This window comes from Gekko japonicus, unplaced genomic scaffold, assembly GCF_001447785.1.
Source record: "Gekko japonicus isolate JY-2015 unplaced genomic scaffold, Gekko_japonicus_V1.1 scaffold27, whole genome shotgun sequence".
Taxonomy (NCBI): domain Eukaryota; kingdom Metazoa; phylum Chordata; class Lepidosauria; order Squamata; family Gekkonidae; genus Gekko; species Gekko japonicus.
In genome coordinates, this window is record NW_015172002.1 from 810,475 (window position 1) to 830,715 (window position 20,241).

The 20,241-nt window shown below is 39.1% G+C and overlaps 1 protein-coding gene across 1 annotated transcript in view; it reads right to left on the reverse strand.

Moving 5' to 3' along the window:
• The window catches only part of UBR1 (ubiquitin protein ligase E3 component n-recognin 1), a 105,186-nt gene that overhangs the window by 64,398 nt on the left and 20,547 nt on the right, over positions 1-20,241 (reverse strand). Inside the window, exons 3-12 of the mRNA XM_015420081.1 lie at positions 17,506-17,584; positions 16,723-16,833; positions 13,098-13,228; positions 10,634-10,775; positions 9,676-9,738; positions 9,312-9,435; positions 7,897-8,004; positions 4,873-4,961; positions 1,277-1,375; positions 285-442 (exon numbers count right to left, since the gene is read on the reverse strand). Of these exons, the coding sequence (XP_015275567.1) occupies positions 285-442; positions 1,277-1,375; positions 4,873-4,961; positions 7,897-8,004; positions 9,312-9,435; positions 9,676-9,738; positions 10,634-10,775; positions 13,098-13,228; positions 16,723-16,833; positions 17,506-17,584 (1,104 nt within the window). The remainder of the gene's footprint in view (positions 1-284; positions 443-1,276; positions 1,376-4,872; positions 4,962-7,896; positions 8,005-9,311; positions 9,436-9,675; positions 9,739-10,633; positions 10,776-13,097; positions 13,229-16,722; positions 16,834-17,505; positions 17,585-20,241) is intronic.

Here is a 20,241-nt window from a genome sequence, read left to right on the forward strand (position 1 = left end):
ACTTAGTTCATGGTCAACACAATTGCTGACCATGGTTCTAAAGTAAACAAAAACTGTTTGTCTCTGACAAGAGCAGGGTTAGGTGGACTGCCTGGCCAACAACACATTGTATAGGAAAATTTCTAACTAACAATGTATATAGTATTATCTAATCAAAATACATTTTGCAACACATATCTCACGTCATACGGACATTTCCCTGCCTAATGGGCAAATATGCAGACAAGGAAAAAGATCTCCAGTTAATGAAGTACATACTGTTTTCCATAAAAGGAAATGCTTACTTGAGGTCACATATAACTGCATACACTCTGGTTAGTTTCTCTTGGCTGTAACCTTGGAAATTGAACTTGCCATTTTTGTCCAGATATTCTGGCAGCTCTTCAAGCAGTGTCTCTGTTATGACAGTAATTACATTTTGCTCTTCAATGAGATGACGTGCCTAAGAAGGAAAAATGCATTTCAGTAGAAATGTTCTTCAGAAACAGTTACTAGGATCCCTTTTTTAATTAAATATTTTCTTGCAATAAAAGAACATAACCATTACTGTCATTGTGCCAATACTTACACAAATGATAGTAAAATAATCTGTACAGCGCTATAATTGCTAGGTTATGAAGTGATCCTCACGCTTTCATTAGCGAAAGAATATCATTGGATTTAGTTTCACTTTTCTCCCATACTAGAGCCAATGGGGTGTGTGTGTGGGGGGGTAGCTCTTTCAGACCACAATAACCTGGATGTATGTAAAATCCTATGTAAAATCTCCATTGCTGAAAGGGATTTCTATCAGCAGAGTGCGACTCCCCTGCCTCCACCCACTGCACTGCATAGTTTGCTTAGAGTAAGTCAAAGAGGAAATAGCAAAGGTGATGCAGTGGTCACTTTCAGTGGCTCATATTGGCCTCTCTACCTCTTTAACTGGTTATATTCAGCCTTGTAATTTGTTAGTTGTCTGATCAACAGCAACAGGTAAGCATTTTCGATAGCAAATAAACATGAAAGTTTTAAAGTTTGCTTTGCTTCCTTTTATAGCACAAATGACTAACATAGGCCAGGAATCACCACAGATTGAGAGTTTATTTGCATGATTTCTGATTTCCACTGAATACTAAAATATCAAATCAAATAGGAATACAAATCCAGATAGAAATTATCTCAATCCAAATATAATCCACTTCTTGCTTTAGGGGATCACTTATGTGCAAAACATTAACATAACATAATGAAAATGTAAAATGTACTTCTATATACTTGGATGATTAGCTGTACGCACCAATGTAGGGACAGTGAAAATTTGAACTGAAAATGCTGTCACGGAGATCTGCTTCTCATGGTCATCCCTGATGTAGTCTCTCTGCAGTGTTTTGTAATACTGTGAAGACAAGACAAGAAGAAGCCTGTGACTGACTGTTCTCACACCAGTGTGATGCAATGGTTTGAGTGCTGCAGTAAGATCTGGAAGACTCAGGTTCAGAAGTGCGCTGAGAGACCTTGGGCCTGTCACTCTGTCTCACCCTAACGTGTCTCACAGGGCCGTTGAGAGGGTAAAATGGAGGACTTTGGGTCCCCACTGAGGAATAAGGCAAGGCACAAGTGAAGTAAATAAATATACTAGCATAACAAAAGATTTAAAAATTAAAAATGTATTAGAAATTATTCATTTCAATCTTGAAAAATGTTATAAGCATAATTTTTAATTTCTCACACGCCCACAACAGTTCTTATTCTAGAATAGATTTTTCCTGATCCTCACAGAAGATTTTTCAGGACAAAAAGGCTGCCAGGGGAAGATGTGTTCTACTTGCTTCTTGCACAGGATTTCCTCTTGCATCTAAACCTACATCATATTTACACTTAGTTAATAAAAAATGCAAAAAAGGGGCATTTTAACTTTTAAAAGTCCAGTGGAACTCAGGAAGAAAATGAAGCATCAAAAAGGCAAGGACAAAACAAAAATCTTTCAACAGACAAGGGGCATGCATATGTATGATGGATTGGGCTCTCCAAGAAAGCAATTAAGAGTTGATGAAGACTTGCAATTCAGAATTAGCGCTAAAGAAAAATCCCCTGGTACAGATGGGTTAACAGATAATTATAAAATAGTAACTGATAAAACCAATGGATCAGCTGAATTTATCAGTGCAATTAAGCCTCTTACCTGAAGAAGGGAGAGGGAGGAGAAATTGGGAAGGTCCTGCTAGCAGCAGCTAAGTACCATCTGGACTGACTGTCCACTTATTCCTACTCTTAGCTTCCTGTCATTACAAGTCTTAAGTGATGACAAGGGGTGACTGGCAAACAAAAAGGTTACTTCAAAAGATAAGCCAAGTTGGAACAACAGGCTGTTAAACTGTCACTAGCAGAAGGCAAGAGGTGACTGCTGATTCTTCTCTCTTGTCCACCAAGAACAGCATTTCAGGATGTATCAGCAGGGGGAAGGCAAGACTGTACCACTCCACTAAAGGAAATGCCTTTCATTAGCAGAGATTTACCATGGGATCCAAGCCACTGTCTATAAACGTAGGATTCCACAGGGATCAGGAAAGCCAGGTGCTATTTAATTTGTTCATAAATTATCTTGAACATGGGCAAACTGCAAAATGGCCAATTTTGTAGAGGACACCAAATTATTAATGAGGCTAAGAAACAAAGCAGACTCTGTAGAGCTCCAAAAAGATCTCTCCAGACTGAATTAGTAAACAGTACATAACCTTTTGGGTATGTTGTAGGGCTATCTTTCGGCTATGCTCCTGCTGAGTGCAGGGGGTTGGACTACATGACCTGCAAGGTCCCTTCCAACTCTAACATTCTATGATTCTATGTTAGGTTCAATGTAAGTATAAAGTCATGGTCACTGGGCAAAAACTCAAACTTTAAATGTATGCTTCATGGAGTCTGGCTGAACTGTCAGTGACTAACCAGGACAGACATTATAGGGCTGTGGTAGACAGCTCAATAAAAGTGTCAATATGCAGCAGCAGCAAAAAGGCAAATTTTAGGTTAGGTTTAGATTGGAAAGTAAACAGGATCTATGGTGGAACGGCAGTTGAAATAATGTTGCCTTTCTAGTCACTATATCTAAAAAAACTGATACTGGAGCACTGGCAAAAGTGTAACTAAGATGATCAAGTGGTTGGAGCACCATCTCTAACAGTTAAAACTAAGGAGTTTAGGCTTTTCAGTTTAGAGAGAAGGAGGGTGGAAGACATGACGGAAGGCATGAGGTGTTTCACCAAACTTCTAATGTAGAGTCATTGGATCTTTAAGATTTATTTTTAAATGTCCATATTAATTAACAAACAGTAAATCAAAAATAACAGTACAATCTCTATGAGTTGAAGGCAGTAACCATTATCAATATAATCTGCCCAAGAAGCAACTAAAGAGACTGCCCCACATGTGAAAGTCATAAAAGGATGCCAGCAAATAATGCAGGTTTCACTTGGTTTCTGTATTTGTAGAGCCAGTTTCAGTTTATGGTCCAACATGAGTGTATAATTTTATAAAGTTTCAGATGAATAAATTAATCCTTTCCAATGCATATAGACATTTCAGCTCTGGCTACAAAAAGGAAATGGGATTAAATAAAAATTTATACTGTAGAACTAATTGATTTCACACGTTCACCCTCGTTACGTTCACCCTCGTTATCTTTTTCTAATCAAGGTTTTTGTGCTGCTGAATTACTGCATGTTGTACCAAGGGGAAACCACAGAGGGGGGGAAATTAGTTTCAGTTCTTTCAAGTATCTCATAAATTACAGTTTATAAAATACTGGCTTTATAATAAGTAGTACCAATCAATTACACCCTAAAATTTTACTTTGAGCTGTTGTAATGAATCACCATATCCACTGAGTGTATCTACACTATGGAAAAGTGCTTTCCATTCAGAGGGTGAAATCCAGTGCAAAATTTCTCCTTCCACCAGACCTCTTGTGCAAGTGGAAATGCAAGACCAGGTTAGCTGCTAACTCAAACTTATTGTATCCTCACATGATTTTGTGAAATCAATTTCTGGGCACTGTAATATATAGGGAGTAAAGTGCTCAGTGTCACACAAGAACTTGCACAAGCAGAAGTGCACTAAGTCCTGCTATTCATTTACGTTTATAGTCTGCCTTTCTCAGTGAGACTTAAGATGGTTTTCACAATTTAAATTAATACACTCAATAGGATGGTGCATCTAATAAGAAATGTAATAGGACTACGAATAGCAGAAGTTTAAAATGGAGATGTCCTTTGAACAAAGCACAAGTATTAAACATGACATGTTAATTCAGAACATGGTATTACATTTCTGCTTGCACATCACTACATCCATGCTACTGAATTTGTCGTATTTCATGAGACTTCAGAATGATCTATAAATGATACAAACTCATTATTATGTAATTATTCTCACAATTTTAATTAAACTACAATTTTTTCAGGGGTGATTTCATAAGTGATTAAAATCTGTTTTGAAAGACTCAATAAGCTCTATCAAATGCTTGTTTTATGAAAAGTAGGACACCTTTCACCAATTCCACAGCAGACAGTCACATTTTACCTAGCACTGTTCCATGCAGTGTTCTGGTGGACTGCTTTGGAAGGGAGGGAAGGTCCATTACATGAACATTGGTTGGATATAACCAGTTATTTGGATAAAATGCATTATGCCCACACTGAACAAAATAATGGTTAGACAGTATGATGGACTAACTTATTTTGAATTAAAGCAATTTTCGTTGTTACCATTTATTGTTAAATTTCATTGTTAAATTAAATGGCTGAGAGCATTTTATTCATTCATAAGATCATAGCTGTAAAAGTTTCAAAAGAAGACATTAGTGCTGTAGGATGAAAGCCAATATAAGACACCAATTACCTTAACGAATTCCATAGCAAAAAGTTTTTTGTATTCCATTTCCATGAAAAAACTGCTGAAGATTAATTCATGTAAGACTTTTCTTGCTCCTGGAAAAATCAATAGTTAGTGTCTTTTCCATAAATACTCTTTTATTTTGACAGAGCAGTCAAGGGGAAAAAGCAAAATGAACATAGTATTTGAATCCAATTTAACCATGGACTTTTTACAAATGCAACAGTTAATAAAGCAAAAAGTATTCAAGAGGAAATACTGAAGCTATTACATTTATTAGTTATTGTAGATTTTCCTGGTTGTATGACCATGGTCTTGGCATTGTAGGACCTGACGTTTCACCAGCCGCTGTGACTGGCATCCTCAGCGATATAACACAGAAAGATGGAGTACTCTCTGTGTCAAGGTGAGAAGAAAAATGGTAGGCAGGTAATTTATATCTACTCAGGAAGGTGGGGTAGGGCTGAGTCATTATCTTGTAGGAGTTCCCCAGGCTATGAAAATGGAAGAATACAAAAATAAGTTTAGAGAACTTCTGGACCCTGTCACATACAAAAAACTAAAATGAGATCCAACCTGCAAAATCACCAGGAAAACGAGCTCGCTGATTAAGAATTCTTCACTTGATCCCGACGCACACAAAAAACTATGTAAGACAGAAGCACAGCCACCATGACTATATGGACTCCCTAAAATTCATAAGGACTGAGTCCCACTCCGACCCATCATGAGTGCCATTGGTTCTCCCACACATGAATTAGCTAAATACCTGGCCAATCTCCTACAGAACCACATCGGAAAAACCACAACATACATCAAAGATTCAACACATTTCATCGACAAAATCAGTCCTACGAAACTCAGCCCACAGGACATACTCGTCAGTTTTGATATGGTATCTCTTTTTACCAAGGTTCCGGTAAAAGACACACTCGTGTTTGTTAATCAGATTTTTCCGGAAGACATAACAGCCTTATTCCAACATTGTTTGACGACCAGTTACTTCCAATGGGATAATGAATTCTATGAACAGATGGATGGGGTTGCCATGGAAAGCCCTCTCAGCCCGGTTATAACAAACTTCTACATGGAACATTTTGAAAAAACGCTTTAGAATCTTCACCCCTCAAGCCTACAGTCTGGTTCTGGTACATAGATGTTACCTTTATCATTTGGAGCCATGGAGAAGTAGAATTAATGGAGTTTTTAGGCCACCTCAACAACATACACCCGAACACCATGGAAAAAGAAATCGAGGGTAAATTCCCATCTCTAGATATCATGGTCATCCGCAAAGCTAATCTTCAATTAGGTCGCAAGGTCTACAGAAAACCAACTCTCACAGATCGTTATTAACACAAAAACTCCAATCACCGCCCTCGGCAAAAAGATTAGTAGACCGTGTAAGATGGATATGTGAACCGCACCTTCTCAACGATGAAATAAATCATTTAAACCACTCACTTCAAGCAAATGACTACTCCAAAAATGAAATCAGAAGAGCGATTAAACCAAAGGTAAAACAAACAACTGAGGAAAAACAGTCTCCCATGGGAAAAGTGTTTTTGCCATATATCAAGGGAATCACTGATCAGATGGGAAAACTTATGAAAAAACACAACCTACAAACAGTATTCAGTCCCACCAGAAAAATACAACAGATGCTATGATCAGCAAAAGACAGAAGAGACCCCCTCACTTCTGCAGGAGTATACAACATACCCTGCAATTGTGGACAGGTTAACATCAGGACCACACAGCGTAGCATTCAGACAAGAATAAAAGAACATGAAAGACACTGCAGACTGGGCCAACCTGAAAAATCAGCAGTGGCTGAACATAGCCTAACTCAAACAGGACACAGTATCTTATTCCAAGACATTGAAAGGCTGGACAACACACCCAATTACCATGTCAGACTACACAGGGAAGTCATTGAAATTCATAAACATAAACACAATTTCAACAGGAAAGAAGAGAGTTTAAAAATAAATAGGGCATGGTTTCCTGTCCTGAAAAACACAAAATGCTCTACATCTCACAGTAGCACTACAGATAAGATTAGAATTTCAACAGCCAATCCATATGCAAAAGAACCTCCTCAGGAAAGCTCCTCCATTAGCATGTCACAGCCTGGGGGACTCCTCAGCCCTACCTCACCTTCCTGAGTAGATATAAATTACCTGTCTATCATTTTTCTTCTCACCTTGACACAGAGAGTACTCCATCTTTCTGTGTTATACCGCTGAGGATGCCAGTCACAGCGGCTGGTGAAACGTCAGGTCCTACAATGCCAAGACCACAGCCATACAGCCTGGAAAATCTACAACAACTAATGAACTCCGACCTTGAAAGCCTTCGACAACATATTGTTAAATATATCATAGCCACGTCATTTTTAAGTATCCATCACTTACTTTAGCAATGCATGACATCCAGGGCAGGCTTGGTGCCAATACTAAACAATACATTTTTTGCTGGACAAATAACAGAGTATGTGGTAGAAGGGAAATTGCGACATAAGCTAAACTAAAGTAAAGCAGTATCCAGCATCCTTTGCCAGTGAATACAACCACCCAGGAGTCCCCTACTGCTTTAGCTTATGAGGTCCTATCTATATACCTTACTACTTACCTATGTTTCTCTCCCCCTCTGAACTACAGCTCAGTTCTGCCATTAAGAATACTTAGCATGTTTCACTAGCATAGCAGTAGAGGTTGGAGCTCATATGCTAACAAGGATCATCACCATTGTAAAGAGTCAATACACGGATCAGAACTGGTTCGAGATGTGATGCGGCAGAAGTATCACTGATCCACCTATTCAGCTTTCTGAAGTCACCACAAAGATTTTCATTAAAATGTCTCTGAATTCATCAATGAAATGTGCTATTTACTTTGCAACAATAATGACATGGTAACTCCTTTAAAATTAACACTGCAGCAATAAGTTGACTATCAAACAGCCACTAATAAGATGTTTTCCATTCTATACTGTACAGAATTTCGGTATAATACTGGTCCAACTGACCTTTATACAGGTTTGCATCCCAAAGCATCAGTGTGCTTATACAACAAGGTTTCTCTGAATCAATTTCTTCTTTTAGACATGTATGACAGAAGATCTGACGAAAGTCACCTAAGTCAGAGGCACATTATTTGAACTGAAGAGTTAGTAGGATAATCATGACACACTTAAACTATCTATCCTTTTGGCGAAGATTTAAGACAATAAAGCTTCAGGAGTAATATGTATCAGTGTTTTGAAAGGAAGCAATCTCACCTCATGATTATTTCTACATCTATCTTTATAAGAAAATCAATGATAGCAGACATTTCCCTTGGAATAAAAGGTTTACAGAAATCCCCCCCCCCCATTTACCTCATACAAATAAACCAAGGTAAGATTTGGGATATTTTTTAATTCTCATCTTCCCTTACCCTGCCAAACTAAATCAAATTAAGCACTCAGTTTTCACCACCGCACCACTTCCATATCATTCAACTAAATTCTCAGTATTTTACATAGGGATCATATTTTCTTGTCCAGAATTACTGTGAATAATAAATACATGTTACGCAGTAGTAATGACTAACTGGGGGGAAATGCACCCTGTGGAACTGCTGCAGACAGGCTTGTTCTCATTACACTGCTTGTGTGGCTAGTGTTCAAAAAGCTAATACCAAGGAAATTCTTCTCCTATCCACTCCCCTTTCCACCACAGTTAAACAGATGCTTCTGTACTATTAATTCTGTTTGGGCAAAGGTGGCTGAAAACAGCTACTGCTCAAGCAACGGTAGCCAACACTAAGAAGGGTGTGGAGAAGGAAATGCTAGCTATAGAAGGAAATGCTTTTGGCCACAGAAAAACTAGTATACAGCACAAAGAGAGTCACTAAGATTTCCCCAAGGGTATACAGAAGGTTCCTTCACACTGTCTTCAAGACCAAGGCCACAGCATGATGTGGATTGTCTAAGAAGCTACCACACCCATACATTATTCCCCCAGCTAGATCTCCATCTATTTTTTGGACAGTCAACTGAATCCACATTGTTTCAATCATGCTGTTGGCCGATCCAGAAACAGCAATATTTTGTTGCCTCAGGAAGATAACACAAACTGAAGCTTATTCAAGTAAATGGGTGTGTTTCCCCATCAGATCAGCAAGTTTAATAGCCATCCAAAGTTATGCTGTGCACTGGAACAGCTGAACCTGAATTATGACTGATGCATCATACGGATCCACCCTAGCAAGCTGTTCAGAGTTGGGATGAAAGCAAGAACCACTGCTATAATAACTTTTGTATAGGAGAATATTTTAAATTTAACAGTTCTGTCAATTTTGAAAGGAACATTTAAACAGACATAACTGACATGAGCATAAAAAAATTAAGAGCCCCTTGCTGATAGTTTGGCATCTGTATATAGTACTGAAGTTACTTACTTGAATAGCTCATAAGTTTATTTAACCAGGAACCAAGACGCAAAGCAAATTTCTGATGAGACATTATATTAGCATGAAGAACCTTCACAGTAAGAGGATGCTGGGAAACGTTTTTTGAATGTTTCTGCAAGATAATAATATTTAGAATTTGAATGAGTGCATATTAGGTTGTTACTGGATCCTCCCTGTTCCTTTTAACAATTTCTATTTTAAAATTAACATAACTTGAACATTAGGATTAGATATATTCAGCAAATGTGATAGAAAGTAGGAAGAAAAAATTCTCAAGAATGTTTTAAACACAAGTATCTTAGCCAAGCAAACAGTCGTTAACGACATCATATTAAACATTGCAACAAATTACCTTTATTTCTTCTTTGGCTTCCTGACAAGCAACATATGACCCTTTCATAACAGCCTTCCGACCCTGATTAATTAAAAAAAGAAAGTGGTGGTAAACTTAGGTGAGGACATTAATAGAAATGGCATTATTCAATTATGATAAAAAGAACAAAGAAGGAGTAGAAAAACAGATAAGAATACTTTAAGATGCCAAGACAAATTAAGCTAGAACAAATATTCAGTAGCTTTGTATAACTGTAAGAGCACCACTGTGAATTCACCCTTCAGAGCATCAATTGGATAGCTAGTCATACAAGAGAGAAAACTACAACAAGACAGACTTCCCAAAATACTAAACAAAAAATATTTGTTTTAACGGGAATGTTGCCCAGTGATTTACCTCAGCCTTGTATGATAGAAGCCATAATGTGAATTCTTAGTTTTGTGCATGAAGTGGCACAAATCATTATAAATTTTTAAATGAAAAGCTTGCAGGATTACAAATAAAAATAAGAGGCAGTTCATGGGATCTGTATTTCTAAGGGAAAATGACATATTAACTCATGCACCTACACCTCTCATCACCTTGCACAGACTTACAGTTTTCCAACAGGAGCAATTCCCATATAAGACTAAATTGTACGGATATGTACACCTGCGGAGACTACCCAAGATCAACGAGACACACCTTTGCAAAATTATCACTTTGTATTATCACTGAAGGCATAGTATGAGTCCTGAAGACTAGAGGCAACACTTCAGGAATCTCATGCCAGACCACATTGTACTGGGAGAGAGAGCAAGTATGGCTAACACACTGTTATGGGATAGTGCAATATTAATGCTTCTGGTATGTAATATCTTGTTACTGTTGATGAGATCACTTTGCAAAGATTAATCTGCATGTGTACAAACTACAGAATTGGCTCTGTGTCAAACTGGACTACAACATGGCACAATAAATGGTGTATACTACTAACCTCTTTATCTATAGCATTTGTATACAACTGGGCCTCTCCAAGCTCACAGCCAAGAGCTCTTTGCAGACTGTAGATAACATGATCATAAGAATGATGCTCATCATTGAAAAGGACACAGTAATATTTGTCCATCTTCTGAGCACTGGAAGAACACAAGATGAAATTTAGAGACCAAAAAAGAAACTAAAATAATGACCAGCATAAATGCTGGCAACACAAATATTACAAGCCAATATAATATATAAAGGGGGCACGGGAAGAATCAACATGAGGAAAAAAGAGAGGAATTCATCAATATCTGATTCATAGAAATTACATGAATTTCCCTAATTCAGAATCTATTCTTAGACGGGATTAAGCGTTCCATGATAGATCAAGTTATGAATTTAGGGGTGCACCTGGACCCGAAATTATTAATAGATAACCAGATTAATGATAGGAGGAACATTTCAGTTACATATAACTTGTGCACTGGATCCTTATCCAGATCCTGCTGATGTGGCAATGTTAATACATGTTATCATAACTTCCAAACTGGACTACTCTAATACACCCTACCTAGGGCTGCCTTTGAAGACAACTCAAAAGACCAAATTGATCCTCTCCAAGATGCCATTCAGATCACTTCAGTCCAGTGCTACATCAACTGCACTGGCCACCTACTTGCTTTGGGGCACAATTCAAAGTGTTAGTTATTACCTCTAAAACCCTTCACAGTCTAGGATCTTCATATTAATTGAACCACATCTCCCAGTATACTTTGCTGTGTCATTTATGCTCATCAGATAGCCTCCTCAAGGTGCCTCCCTGAGGAGCCTCCCCCTGCAGGTGCCCTCCCTTAGGACTATCCATACAACCACAGCAAGATCAGGGGCCCAGTGCTTGGGAATGACCTGCCAAACTGGGGAAGGAAGGCTTGCTCCCTTGCTGCATTTAGGAAGGCATGTAATTCTGCAGACAACATTTGGTGGTGGGTGAACGTTTGCAGCTGATTTGGCTGTGAGTTTGCTGATCCTGTGCGTTAAGTCCTCTCAGGCATCTGAACATTTTAAAATTTGTGAATTGTATATTTTAATCTGTCTTCATTTTGTTAATTTATGCCTTTTCAACTTAATTGCTATATTTGCTCGACTCTGAATCCAAGGAGATAAGGTGGAATAGAAATGTTTGAAATAAAGAAATATTCTGAATTATTCTTGAAAGATTTAACAATACAGACCAAACAAGAAGAAATTTAAATATACAGTTATCAGTAAGTTAACATTTCAACATCAATGGACCCAAAAACCTATGTTCAGACCAAGACAGGCAAAATGCTAGGATGGGATGAGAGCTCTGTACCACCCTAAACCAGTGGCCATGTTCTCTCCATTGTGCCTTGCCATTTCTGTCTCTAGGTGCAGTTGTGCTTCTTTAGCAGCCTGGGGTTTTTCCTCAATTTAGGAATAATCATAACCACACTCTTCCGCTTCCTCAAAAGAAAAGGGAAAAAAGTTCTGCAGTTCTGCTTTTAAGATACGTAAGAGTTCCCAGCAGCAGCTTGCAGCAACAGAATCACAGCTGAGAGCAATTATTATATTTGTTTTACAAGAAGAATGGCCTCACAGGAATTTACCTGTATCCTATTTATCAAAATGGAAACCAATACAGTACTCTCCCTTTTCTTTTTTTAAACTGACCAACAATGAGAACGCAGCTTCAGGGTATTTATATGGAGAACTGAAAGACAGGTGGTTGTGATGGTACTTAAACTTCCCATACCTGCCAATTTTGTCCTGCAACTGAGGTTGTCATTAAAAAAAAGCAGGATTTACTGTCTCTTTCAGAAGTTGGCTGTAGGGAAGGAAAAAAGGATGGGGGGGGGGAAGGAGAACGGAACATTTGCAGGGGAACATCAATGGGAAGTTTTATTCTTCTGCCTATCGTATGCAAATGCCCCTTAGCATTACCACTGTAAGGGAAATACGAGATAGGAACGCCAGATTTTCCTTGTACCATACAGGATTTATTCTTACAGAAAAGTGTGCTGTTAAACTGAAGCCCATATCAGTATGAGATTAAATATATAGGAAGCCTGGATATATCAAGCACTATATCCTGACAAACAAATCAGCTCCAAGACAGAATTGTCGTAGAACTTGAGTTGCAGACCCACAACTACAGCGTACCTAAATTACATGATAATTCTATGGTTCTCTTCTCTCCCTTTTATAATCTTGCTGTGGCTTCCTTATTAAGCAACTGTATGTCTGCTGAGTCCTGAACAAATACTGAACAATTGTCAATGTTTTATTTACTAATATTTTATCCCTAATAATTTCCTTTTAAAAAATATTTTTAATATTAAAAATCCCTAATAATTTCTAATGGATCAGGCCACCATAAGCACAAACTGTAAAAAGATGTAGATGTGTGGAGAGAAAGAGAAACAAATTCTGAATCTTGACTTCAACATTTGACTTACCTAGTCATTAGTTCTAGAGGCAACTCCTTCTCTTCCTCCCAAACAGTCATATCTACAATATATTTTATCACTGATGGGAAAATTTTCCTTGCTTGTGCCATTAGCTCTTCATTCAACTGACATTCAGAGTTCTGCAGAAAGCAATAAAAAGCTCTGTAAGGAATCGTAATTATACATATCAAAATAAGTTTTGGAAATTTCACAGATAATTTGTATCTCAAAGAGGCAATAATTTACAATATTATTATGTTGCTCCACCAAAAAAATGAGAATCTTCTACTAGAAAGCTTAAGAATGAGCAGTATATTCAACAGTTTGGAAATGGGTTAGCAATTATGCTTACTTCCCCAAAGTGAAGTCCTATTTATAATGTACCAGTTATCAGAAATATTGTTGCTATCAAAATTACACGAAGATTAACATTTCTGGTAAGCATACAAAAAGGAGTGTTATACAGATACTACACTTGATCTTAGCCATAAGGCTGAGAAGTGAATTATTAACTTGAAGCTCTTCGTTTCAAGTATAATATAATTAAAACTCAAGGTTGCTATTCAGCATTGTCAAATATGATGTCGCTTACTCGACTGATGGATCCAATATTTTTTAGAAGTAGACCCACTAGCAAGTCCAGTATCCCCTGTAACTGCAACAAGAACTGGTTCAACTGGGATTGTAGGAAAGTAAAAAACCGAGTCAAGTACAGATACAAGCTTTTCAGGGGAAAAACCACAGCCAGTGCAAGACACCTATTGTTATAATCTATTAGGGAATATAAATTTATGCTAAAGACGAAAAAGGCCCAAGCCATGAAATCTTTATGGGGAAAAATAATTATAGCTGCCAAAGGAAACAAGACAGCCCCCATATCAACAGCTACTTGAGAAAAATAACTTCAGAAATCTTTATAAGAAGCATGATGGTGAACCTGATTTAAGAGTTTGAGATAGACCTTCAACAGCTTCCACACTGGGATCCTGTAACCTGTCACTGAACAGAGCCATGAAGACCGGAAAATCTTCTGGTCTGGACACTTTTCCCTCTGACCTTTTGAAAGTTGCCCCAAATTGGTGGGCTCAAGTGCTGGCACCATTATTCACATTGATCAAACACGAAGGAATTATGCCAGATTCATGGAAAATATCACTTATTTACACCTATATACAAAAAGTGCGATAAAAGTGACCCACAAAACTTTAGACCAATCAGTCTTTTGGCAGTTATCGGTAAGCTACATGCAACCTCCCTGCAAAAGAAGCTGTTCCAATTGATAGATGAGGAAAATATTATAGGCGATGAGCAAGCGGGTTTCAGAAGAGACCACTCTTGTCTGGACCACTGTTATAACTTGGCCTAATTGATAAACAAGTATTCAGTAGATATTATCAGACAACTGTATCAGCATTCATCAAGAGCCGCCTTTGATTCTGTGTCCCAAGCAGGTTTATGGAACAAGCTTTATGCTGCCTGCTAGATTGCTGAAATTAATTATGAATCTCTACACAGGCAATTCATTATATGTCAAACTAAACAACTTGAGATATATATCTAATTGAATTTCTGTCCAGAGGGGAGTACGACAGGGTTGCGTTCTTGCACCCCATCTTTCCAACTTGCATTTTAATAACTTTGTACCCGGGTCACAGGATATTTCTGTCCATGCACAGCATTTGGAAGGTTGTTCAGTTCCTGCCTTATTCTAGGCTGACAATTTAGTCCTACTTTCAAGAACACAGATTGGTCTAAACTGAGCAATAAAAAGCCTTTACAATCTATTGTAGCAACTCTTAAGAGATCAACCATGATAAATCCAAAAAAATTATATTCACAAAATAAAAAAAGATCAATCAAAAGCCAGAAAATTGATGTGCAATCTATGCAAGTGGTCAATGAATTTAAATACTTGGGGATTATATTCCAGTCGCATCTATTATGGTTCAAGTGTATTTAGTATATTAAACAGAAAACTGAATTAACACTGTTAGCATTAAGGAAACTTTCCCCCCCAAGAGCCCAGTATATACCAGCACTCTTTAGAGTATAGAGGTATTGTGTAGTGGGTTGACCGCATGGCTAGGCCCACTCAGCTCCCATAACATGCTGCACGCTTGACTCTTACACAACTAAAACAAAGACAAACGGCCAGGAGGCCAACTATCTACATATCCAGGGGACACCCCTGGATCCCACTGGGGGGTTCGAATTTCCTTCCCATGTTTCTATTGGCTCCTTGTGGGAGAGACCAGGAGCTCAGTTCCCATTGTTCACCCAGGGTCAAGCTCTGGGTAGTTGCTGGCCCCTGGTGGTGGCCAGTGGACACAACAAGAGGGCACCTGTGCTACCAAGTATGCTCTATGGCTCACCAATTTGGTTCTCAGGCTTCAGACAACTTTTTTTCATAACATTCTTGCACTTCCCCCATGTACAGCACCTACAGTCATATGGCTTGAACTAGGCCTTCCAAATATTTCTATTTTGATGTGGAAAGCAATCATTAACTTTAAATCTAGATTGCTTAACAATTAGCAACCCATGAGTGCTGTTGGTCTTTGTGGAACAAAGCTGCAGATTTTCAAACCACTCAGTGGTGCCAAGTGAGGCCCTTGAGTCCCTTAACAAAGAAGAAAAGAGAGCTACTCATCCAGAAATTACTTAGGACTTGATTAAAGATGCCAGAAGGAAATGTTCTCTGCTTTACACAGAATTAAATATCCAGTTGAATCTGAATCTCTGTACTATCTTCACATGTCGACGATTCCTAAACTGAGACGGCTGTATATGATTGCATGCTGTACATGACTGCATTACCCACAGCTCAGATGAAGGGTCGCTTTCTCAGGACATCTCTAGAACAGCGCTTTTGTGACTGCTCTTTATCAGCAGTTGACTCATTAACGCATGCTTTTCCTTATTGCCCAAAACATGCTGAGGCCAAGGAAAAAATTATTTTGAAATGGTTATCAAAATATTCAATCACTGTGGACACTCATAAGCTAAGATTACTTCTAAGGGGCCACAACAAAACTTGTGCTGTTGAGGTGGCTAATTTTTGCTTTGTTGTTATTCCTAATTTTTAAATTATGGTATATGGACTATAGACTTTTAAACATGAATTAAAAAATCAAATAAAAATTATACAGCAAAACTAAGAAATGACTCTACCTGGAAACAAGAGACATTATAGCTAAAGGACAGAATTTTAGTCCCCACTGATTATTATTTTTATTTAAAAGGGAATAGTTTAATAATTTTTTTGCAACGGACATTCTAAATCACTGGTTCCCAAAGTGGGCAATACCGCCCCCTGAGGGGCACTGGAACAATCCAGGTGGGCAGTAGGAGCCTTGGGTGCAAATTTGCCACTGCATTTTTTGTCCACTTTTTGAAGGTAGAATTCCAGGGGGGTGCGGAGTAATTTTTTTTCTGAAAAGGGGGCGGGAGGCCAAATAAGTTTGGGAACCTCTGTTCTAAATTATTTTGGGGTGCTACGGTATGTTTTAGGATTAGCCTGTTGAAGAATACTATCACCAAATAGTGTTCCAGAAGGTTTGACATAGCTATATGTTAGAAGCAAGTAATTTTGAAAAGGTACTGTCTTCCCATTTATTGTACTAACAAATGTTACCTCCTTCATAGCCCCAGCTGCTCCAGGCTCATGATTTGCACATAGTGGCCCAGCCTTCCATGCTTCCGTATCCCCACAGTCACAAAATCCTCCTCCTGTGGAAGTGTTCATCTGAAGAATTGCAGATCAAATCCAAGATTATACCCATACGTACATTTGCATAGCCAATGCACCATCTCAGTTCCCAAAACAACTGTGTTGGACTCTACAAACTATCCCTTACCCAAAATTTAACAGGGAGCCTAGAATTTAGGAAATTATTAACTGGGGCTTCCCCAAGTCCTCTACAGCAATTTAAAACATAAGCAAGATCTTCCTCCTATTATCTAAAAGCAAATTAATCCCTGTAAACAAGTATAGATTCTGCCTAACATTCTGTCATATACAATTTTAATCCATGAATTATTTCATCATTAATACTCATGCTCATGTTAATCCATATTCCAACATTTAGAATTTTGAACCAACTGAAATTTCCAATCCATGTTCAAAGGCAAGTTAATCTCTTGTATCTGATGCAGCAGATTTGATGCCAGTATTTCTGTATAACTGAAGGGTTAACATGTATCACCACAACCACTCTCGATACGATTTTTTTAACATTTCCAAATGTTTGTCATGCCATACTTAAATCTGTATCCAATTTCAAAAAACAATTCCTTGGTATTAGGTAATAACTTTTAAACATGTCCTTCCTGGACAGAAAAAGTCCTGCTACTTAAAACAATTATTTGTCAACATCCTACTGTAACAGATAAAATCTTGCAGCTCATATTTTCTTACCTTATAACGGTGATTCTTGTGAATGCTGTTCTCGAAACAATCCACACAAAGTACACAAGTTGGATCAATTGCACAATCTCTGCAATTATAAAAATTGTTACATTTTATAATTCTCAAAAGCTCACATATTCTAGCAGTATTACCTAGAGACTTAGCAGACACTATAAACATTTTCAGTTACCCAGTCAAAGTACATTAATTATAAATACAGGATTAATATTCTTACTTCTAACATTAGGATAAATGAGGACCAGGATTAAGATATATACTACATATAGTTTCTCTGCACTATTATGAAATTTAACAGCCATTACAAAATACATTTTTTTATAAACTTGTTTTGATAATTTCTCCCTATTTTACTTTGAGATGAAAGTCAATCTCTTCCTCCCTGACTGCTACTACCCTTTAAACTATTCCCTTCTGTGGCAATTGCATAAGGGCATTTAGAATAGTAGATTTACGCTGAAGGTTCCTGTTACTTGAGGAAGAGGAGGACACTCTGAAAATTAGGTATTCTCCTAGACAAAATCCTTGGAAGCAGGAGGTAGGTTGTTCATTCTGTCAGTAGTGGAGAGGGACACTGACAGTCTGAATGTTACCAAGCAGTACACCCAAGATCAGGATGGGAAGAACGCCAGCCAGAAAAACAGAAGAATCAGACACTTGTTAAAGGACCCACATTCCAAGTGCGGCACCAGCCAAGGCAATGAAATCCATTTTATAAAAATGTCTTATAGTGGAATCTATATATTATTAGAGATGTGTGGCCCTACCTGCAGATAACTAAATCTGTGGATTGGGGCCACACAGCCGCTAAACAGATTTTTCAGCAAACTTGGGGCACTCCTCAGGTTTGCAGAAAAATGTGAATATTAAAAAATACACAGGGGGGGTTAAATCCCCTCAAAAGTGAAGTAGCATTCTCTGCACAAGCCCAGAGAACGCACTTACCTCAGGTGGTCGGCAGCAGCGCTGGGAAGCCGTGCTGGACCCGGTGGCGGCACATCCCTGGAGCCACACTTGGGCATACTGCTACCAATGGCGCAGCCTGGGAGCTGCACTGGGCCCACCAGCGGCAGAGGCACAGGCCCATGAATCACGCTGGGCATGGGCCTGTCAAGAAAGTGGGGGGGGAGGAAGATGCGGGTGCCAGCGTGGTGAGAAGGTGAGAACAGTCGACACAGGGAAGCTCTCCTGCGTGCCGGCTGGATCGACGGTTTTTTAAGAGGAGCTTGGGGGCTCCACTGAAGAGGAGCACAGTACAGGGGGCTCGATTGGGACTCCCCGTAAGTGGCAGCAAGCGGGTGAGAGTCCTTTGATTACCCCTGAAAAGTACTGAGACTCACTAGTGATTTCAGCTCTCATAGTTCCAAAATTGTGTGGATAATAGAGATACATAAACATCAGTTTCTTTGGATAAGGGAGAAACACAGTTCACAGCTGTTTAAAACTATATAAGTGAGTGACTTCCGGTTTTGGCGGTGCAAATGGTGGTCGCTCTCTCGGGACGCTCCTGGAGGCAATTTGCCCACGCGCGGTTGGGGGGGATCCGCACAAGCGGAGACCCTATGGAGCCTTAGTCAAAGGCTCCTAACCAGGGGGCGCGCGCCGGGGAAGTGCTTCTTTACTGAGCGGAAGATCGTACAATTGAGGCTCTCCCTATGCCCCAGAGGCCCCGCCGCGTAGTGCCCCTTATGGGGACTAGCAACGCCACCAACTTCTCGGAGTGATGAAGCGATGAAGCGAAAGTAAAAGAAAATGACTGGCGGCGACCTGTGAGTTGACAATCGAAATAGAAGGCAAAGCTTTAAACGCACTCCCTCCCCCATTGGATTAAGCGTAAGGGAAGACGGTGGTGTAGCGACCAGGGGTCCTCTTCAGAACCCAAGGCTGCTATTGCAAGGGACACAAAGCACAGAAATTCACTAAAGGTAACTGCCACCACGTTACTATTGGGGTTCTCCCCTAGCCATGGAGCAAAGTAACGGAAATCTCCAGGCTAAACACAGAACACCATTCACAAGAACAAGCTATGCTGTCTCCACACCACAGCTTGCACAGAACACAAACACAGTTGGTAGTTAGCCAGACCAAGCAGTCTGAGACACAGGATTAAGGCTTTGAAAACTCCTGAAGCTCAGTAACTCAGGCAAGGTAAAAATATAGTTTCTTTATTTAAATAAATTGTGCAAAGTTAATAAAACACGAGACAAAGGTAGTGCAGGACAAAATAACAAATCTAAGCATAACCAGCCTAGCTATACTTACAAGCAGCAAGCAAACAGGTTCAAGTTTCAAAGAGGCAAATAGTCCATAGACCCAAAGCATTCACTCAGCATCTTCCCTCAAGATGGTGAGTCCAAGTATTCAAGGCATTATGGAGGGCTGCTTGGAGTATTGACCAGACTAGCCAAAATACCCCAAGAATCCACACAGGTTACTGAGAACACAGAGTCTTATAGAAAAGGGGGGTCACGAGGGGCTCCGGCCCGGCAGCCACTCACCCACCCACCAAGGTGATGTCACAGCTACTAGTAACCAGGGTAACAAAGAATATCCCATAATACTTGTTGTTCAGTTCTGGGGAATCGAAAGTTATTTCTAGAAGATAACCCGACTCCCTCCTCCCATCACAGGTGCAAACAGTTGGAATGCTGCTAATGAATTAATGACCACCAAGGCCACACCGCTAAGGGTTTGCAGCTGGTACTGCCATGGGAGTGAAAGTCATAA